The 7500-nt window shown below is 38.3% G+C and overlaps 1 protein-coding gene across 1 annotated transcript in view; it reads left to right on the top strand.

Annotated features, from left to right (window-relative positions):
• The first annotated feature begins 3692 nt into the window (after window positions 1–3692).
• LOC123500331 overlaps window positions 3693–7500 on the top strand; it is a 22844-nt gene continuing 19036 nt past the window's right edge. The window contains exons 1-2 of the mRNA XM_045249035.1: window positions 3693–3841; window positions 5376–5500. Of these exons, the coding sequence (XP_045104970.1) occupies window positions 5384–5500 (117 nt within the window). The 5' untranslated portion in view covers window positions 3693–3841; window positions 5376–5383. The remainder of the gene's footprint in view (window positions 3842–5375; window positions 5501–7500) is intronic.

The following is a 7500-nucleotide window of genomic DNA, read 5'->3' as shown; positions in this document are numbered from 1 at the left end:
ATAAGAACCGTTATCAAAGAAGCAGACATCTCGAAAATATTCATGGTGACTGTTAAAATAGGAATCTGAAGTGATCTCTAGATTCTCACCCTTAATATCAGAAAATACAACGCTTTCGAGAGTCCAGAAAATATAGGAATAATCACTCAAAGCAGTCCCCTCGATTGAAATTAAGTCGGAGTTTAAAGATAGCCTTGAGTACCCATTATACTCCTCCCGATTAGAGCAGCAAAAGTAAAGGAAAAATAAAAACTCAAAAGTACAAGAATAGTTATCAAGACACTTTGAAGATATTGATAATGATAATAATGAATGATCTATAATGTTTAAAGATACAACACTTTTTGAGAGACAAGAAAATTATGGTAAAAGATTGATATGATAGATAGAAAATAGATCTGAAGTGTTGTCCTGACACTCACCTGTAATGGGCGAGGAGACGCGAAGCTGCTCGTCTACCTGTAACCTGACCACCGCCACAACAGCTACAGCAACACACCGCGCCGCCCCCCTAGCTCCCCCATTATATTCTCGCCCCCCACGCCCCCACGTTTGTAGACCCGCCCGACCAGAATCCAACAGCCAGTCACGCTGCGCCACGTCATCATTCCTTGCACCAAAAAGACAACAAAAACCCAAAACTCGCCCATTCACATGGGATCGATTTGGTGACTTCCTTTACATTTTTTCATGACTTAATGTTTTTACTTGCCTGGGGTATTTATTCATTTACTTGATTTCATTTTTCAGGAATACGTTTATTTATCGATAATAGAAAAATAAAATTCCATCGATTCTTACGCATCAATATCCTTTCCTTAATTTACATGTGGAATAGTTGTTCTTTTTTAGGAGTAAATCTATTTACCATTCAGAAAGAGAAACATCATCTAAAACTTATTAGATGATTGATTCTCATATCATAATAAACTTCTCCACATATACCTGAGGACTAATAAATATTGTTACTTGCCTACTTTTTTTTTTTCAAGAAATGCGCCTATATCTCTCCTTCATATATAGAAAATACCAGTTGATGAATTCTTACGTTTAACCTAAGTAGTGACAAATAATTTCCATCTATTTGTAGCCTCTTACAAACCTTTTTTTTTTTTTTTTTTTTTTTTTCGTACGAAACTTGAATTCATTCCTTCTTTTTTAAAATTATGATAAGACCTAAGAGATCACAGTGAGACTATATGTATATTCACCTTACATTTTGTCACACTCACTTGAGCAGTAAATTCAGTTTTTTATTTCCTAATTGACAATTATGAAAAAGAAATGGTATTTGCCTTCTAACAACATTAGAAAGTTTTTAATAATATACTTAACTTAGAAATGTTTGTCTAAGGTATTAAAGGTAAACCCAAGTTTCATGAGCTTTATATTTCTGTCTGAAATCGTACTAGGTCTGTTCTCCAACCAGCTAAAAACTCCTTCATTGGGTCAAAATCTTTGGAGATCCAACTCCCCTCGAGACTTTTGGTATCAAACCAACAACATCTCCAATGATTTTTTTTTCTTAAATTTTCCCTCCTTTATTTAATCCTGATGCAATCTCAATGATTTTTAAAGTTAAACTCTTCGTTCAAGTCTTTGCAAACAACTGTACACTGGATTATTCAGGATTTGTTCCTCTCTTTCCTGCACCTTTTGACTACTTCATGCTACTTAACATTAAAATAACTCACAATATTTTCTATGCATTTGCTGGCCTAAACCCTCAAGGGGCTTATGGGCAGATGTGGTCCGTCCTATCGGTCTCAAAACTGTGATGCACGCCTTGTCTAGTCCAACTCTTTCAGGTGTCTAACAATATCTACCTTTCCTGAAAGTTTGTTTTCATTCAACATATTCCTAAAAAGGATGGCCGTTCTAGTCCTTCAAGCTATCGTCTTATTCCTCTAATTTTTATCTAACTTTTTTTTTTTAATCTATCCTCAACAGGAAGATTTCTAAACATCTATCACTTCACAATCTTCTATCTGATCGCCAGTATAGCTTTCGTAAAGGCCGCTCTACTGGTGATCTGGCTTTCCTTATACTGAGTCTTGGTCATCTTTTTTTAGAGGTTTTGGTGAAACTTTTGTGCTGCCTTAGAAATATAAAAATATTTTGATAAGGTCTAGCACAAAGCTTTGATTTCCAAAACTACCCTCCTATGGCTTCTTTCCTTCTTTTCAACTTCATCTCAAGTTTTCTTTCTCACCGTTCTATTGCTGCTGTGGTAGACGGTCACTGTTCTTTTTCTAAATCTACTAACAGTGGTGTTCATCAAGGTTCTGTCCTGTCATCCACTTTCTTCATATTATTCATCAATGGCAAACCTCTTGTCCTATCCACTCTTACGTTCATGATACCACCCTACACATTCCACGTCCTATCATGGACAACAAAATTTATTCCTTCAGGAAATGAATTAATCATGCAAGGAAGTCACAGAACACCTGACTTCTGATCTATCTAAAATACCTGACTGGGGAAGAGCAAAACTTACTGTAAATCAACACCTCAAAAAACTCAGTAGTACCTCCATTTATCAAATCGAAACAACTTCCCAGACAAGTATCTCCTGTTTCTCAATGACACTCAACTGTTACCCTTTCCTGCACTTAATATCCTCGGTCTGTCCTTTACTATCATCTAAACTAAAAATTTCACATCTCACATCTAACTAAAACAGCTTTTATGAAGTTCTGACTCGTCTTCGCCAATTTCTTTCACCCCCTTCCAAAATTTGCTAACACTTGATCGATATCCATTTATATGATACAGTATGCTTCACATATGAAGTCATGTCCCACTCATACAGTACTTTTAGAGTAGGAGGAATCAGAAGCTTCTTATTTTACCAATTCCTCTCCTCATCTCTGCAGTGTTGCATCTATTGGTATCTTCTACCATTATTTTCATGCCAAACTACTTGCTAGCTGCATGGCTCCCCTTCTCTCGTGGCTTAGCTGAAAAGATTTCTTTTTCTCTCACCCCTACTCTGTTCACCTCTCTATATGGAAGAGTAAACCAGTATTTTCAGTGTTTCATCCCTTTCTTATGTATTTCCACCTTCCTATGACTTGAACATTTCTAAGGTTTCAAAACACTTATCCTCTGGTTTTGGTTGACTCTTTTGTCTCAGGGGGGGCATTTTTATATTATTTTTATTCATATTTTGTTGACCTTGCCAGCGTCCTTCTTACATAAAAATATAAGTAGAAAACAGGTGGACAAAGAAGAGGAATAGGAAAAAAGGGATGGAAGAGAAGGAGGAGAAAGAAAGGTAGCAGAAGAGGAGGAGGAGGAAGGGGTGGTAGTATAGCAAGGAAGAGGAGGAGGAGGAGGAGGAAGAGAGGAAAAAAAATGAGGAGGATGAGAACAAAATGATCAGTCAACTAAAAACATCTATCCTAGATACATTTGGATGACTATCAAACTCACTAAATCACCTAATTAACTAGCACAACAGAAAAAATAAGGAAAGGAAAAGAAGAAGCGTAGAAACCTTGAAATGATCTATCTATATACTCTCCTTCCCTCCCACCATTCCCACCTTTTAACACACATGTGAACACACATCGTCCCTAACCACAGCTTGACCTTGGCCCTAATATCTCCTGGTTTTACCTTCGAACACCTGTGAGATTGAATCCACAGATGTGCTTACCACGCTAAATACTTACACTAGCCAGGCACCCCGCTGCGCGGGGAGCCTTCACCTAGCGGATTTGAGAGGTAGCGACGGGAGCGGATGAACCCAAGCTCAGAAGTTTACTGCTCTCTGCTTTATCTTGTGGCCTGTGTTGTTTCCTGCAGTGAATCTTTCTTCGTACTGAGTTAATAAGTGAGTGTCAGTTGTGGAGTTACATGAGGAAGGTTGCCTTGTGTCTGCGTGTTTCAAATAACGTTGTGTTGCTCTTAACGGGAAGGAGTGGGATGTGCTTCAGAAAACGGTGCATTTACTGATGGACAGAAAGAGAGAGAGAGAGAGAGAGAGAGAGAGAGAGAGAGAGAGAGAGAGAGAGAGAGAGAGAGAGAGAGAGAGAGAGAGAGAGAGAGAGAGAGAGAGAGAGAGAGAGAGAGAGAGAGAGAGAGAGAGAGAGAGAGAGAGAGAGAGAGAAGGGGTAACAGAAAACAATAACTATGGTAATTAACAAAACAACACTGGGAGTAATTAAATAAGAAGAAACAACTATAATGGGACTACCCGTTGCCACCCCTTCATACTAGGACACCATTTAGGGTAACACATCGTAATAAGGGAACTTTTAAAAGCCACATCTTGTAAGGCCACACTCTCTCTCTCTCTCTCTCTCTGCTGATTTATTCTAGTCTATTTTTATGATATTCTGATTTTAGTATTAAGGAGTTCGACTTTTAGAAACATTGTCCTTCAAGAGTGTACATTTTATATTATGCATAAAAATGGATAAGCAGTGTGTATAGATAAGAAAAATAAGAAAGAAATGTCTAAATGTTTTATTAAGAAACTGAAATGTATGCTAATCATAAAGGATTAACAAAAGTTGTGTGGATTATAATGATAAATTGAAATTCACATTCCGATACATAGAAAAGACAATAGAAAAGAGAAATAGATGAAAAAAAGGAAACTAGTGAGTGAAGACAGAAAGAGGAAAAATGGAAACCACATCAAAACATGGAGAGGAAGCAATGAGAAAAAAAATATAAAATAGTGTTACATGAAGGAAAATAAAGCATAAACTGTGTTATTAGAAGAATAATGAATGAAAATAATTGGAAGATAACAAAGCGGAAATAGATATAAAATTATGATAGTTGTGGAAAACAAAGCAAAGGTAAATAATATAAAAGAAAACGGAAATGGCGTCAGAATGTGACAAAAAAAATCACCCTTATCTTTAATTTCAGTACTAACTAGACTAGAGCGAGAGCACGTAGGGAAACTTCGCTTATTTATGAATGACTCTAAGGGCGTTGATGAATCTCAACACGTCTCATCAAAGAGTAGCGGGCGCCCATTGGCAGAGTGGAATGGAATTTAAAATGACCACTTGGCATTCCAACGAGCAAGTATTTTTATTGGTATTCATTATTCTTTTTATAACATTCTCTCTCTCTCTCTCTCTCTCTCTCTCTCTCTCTCTCTCTCTCTCTCTCTCTCTCTCTCTCTTTCTCTTTCTCTTCATTATCCCCTTTCTTTCTTTAATTTCACATTTTTACTTTCATTTTTTCCTCTTTTCTTTTCTCATTTTTTAATTCTACTACCTCTCTACAATTTTCCTGGTTTCATTTCTTTATTCAATACTCTTTTCCATTTACTTGTCCCATAGTTATTTTTAGTACTATTCAACATTTCCTTTCTTCATCTTCTTTCTACCGTCTGCTTCACACAGACACTGAGATGGAACCTGAGAGGAATGTGATAGAGTGCATGGGGACATGGGAGGCGAGGGCAGCCGAACTCTTCACAGTCTGTGATCGTGAGTGTAAGGGATTCATCACCAAACGTGATCTTCAGGTGAGTCATTAGATTTTTTTAACGATATTGTGTATTATTACAGTAGGAGTAAGTTAAGGAAGGATGACAGAGATTGTGTAATGATTTGATATTAAAAGAAATCTTAAACACACACACACACACACACACACACACACACACACACACACACACACACATGTGTGTGTGTGGTGTGTGCCTGGTCTCAGGCCTATCCGAAGATCGGAAATAATGAGCTCTGAGCTCGTTCCGTAGGGTAACGTCTGGCTGTCTCCTCAGAGACTGCAACAGATCAAACAGTGAAACACACACACACACACGCACACACACACACACACACACACACACACACACACACACACACACACACACACACACACACAGGCCGGGTTCGAGTCCCGGTAAGCGGCGAGGCAAATGGGCAAGCCTCTTAACGTGTGGCCCCTGTTCACCTAGCAATAAATAGGTACGGGGTGTAACTCGAGGGGTTATGGCCTCGCTTTCCCGGTGTGTGGAGTGTGTTGTGGTCTCAGTCCTACCCGAAGATCGGTCCATGAGCTTTGAGCTCTCTCCGTAATGGGGAAGACTGGCTGGGTGACCAGCAGGCGACCGAGGTGAACACATACACACACACACACACACACACACACACAGCGTAGTGTAGTGGTTAGCACGCTCGAGTCACAATCGAGAGGGGCCGGGTTCGAATCCCGGTAAGCGGCGAGGCAAATGGGCAAGCCTCTTAATGTGTAGCCCCTGTTCACCTAGCAGTAAATAGGTACGGGATGTAACTTGAGAGGTTGTGGTCTCGCTGTCCCAGTGTGTGAAGTGTGTTGTGGTTTCAGTCCTACCCGAAGATCGTTTTATGAGCTCTGAGCTCGCTCCGTAATGGGGAAGACTGGCTGGGTGACCAGCAGACGACCGTGGTGAATTACACACAAACACACATACACACACAAACACACACAAGGAGACAAAAACATTCTAGTTGTAATTGCTTTTCATAGATTTGCTAGACGAAAGCTTTATCTTTGTGAAATATTTGCGTCTTATTAATGATTCTTCCGTTTCGTTTGGCCAAAATACGAAGGGAAAACATACTTATGAAAATCAAAGAAAGCACATAGTTTAATCGTTTCAATGCGATGTTTTTTAAGGACATACGTAAAATGGATGAGTCAACTCTGTTTTTTTACGATTATTATGTTAGGTAAATAGCGATGCAAGTGTGTGGAATAAAGTAGAGGCATGAGTAATGCGGAACACTTGTGCTTACCATCACCACCACCACTACCACCACCACCACCACAATCACCAATATTATCAATTATCATCGTCATCAATCACCATCATTACCATAGTCATGTTCACCACCACGAAGTAATATCATTCACCACCATCATCACTGATGCCTTTATCATCACCAAATCACTACCACCATCTTCATCATCATCACTTCTTGAATCAGCACTACTACCATCACAAATACAGCAACACAATCATTATTATCATTTACTTCATATCTGCAGCACACAAACAAACAAATATAAACATAAATATAAAACACACACACACACACACACACACACACACACACACACACACACACACACACACTAAAGACACCGGCACATCTGCTGCTCCCATTTTCACCAGTGATATTAAATCATTACCAGAGTTGGGCGTTGTGACAGTGAATTGCGACTTTGCGACTTTGCCGCACCATAAAATTCAAAGTCGTAAACGTTTTGAAAAAACTGCACTAAGTAAAGTTGCACCGTCAATTTTCCGCGACTTTGAACAAGAGCGAAAAACTATATATTTTTTTAAAGAAATTAAATTGCCGCGGTTATTTTGGTTAAGCGAGCCTCTGAGTTGATAGCAAATCTGGATTATTTAGTTTAGTTTAGGGGGAAAACTATGGTTTTGGTTGGAATATATATATATATATATATATATATATATATATATATATATATATATATATATATATATATATATATATATATATATATATATAT

This window comes from Portunus trituberculatus, unplaced genomic scaffold (genome assembly GCF_017591435.1).
Source record: "Portunus trituberculatus isolate SZX2019 unplaced genomic scaffold, ASM1759143v1 PGA_scaffold_203__11_contigs__length_482353, whole genome shotgun sequence".
Lineage (NCBI taxonomy): Eukaryota > Metazoa > Arthropoda > Malacostraca > Decapoda > Portunidae > Portunus > Portunus trituberculatus.
The sequence above is the reverse complement of the archived record's forward strand: the minus strand, read 5'-3'. Positions and strand labels throughout refer to the sequence as shown.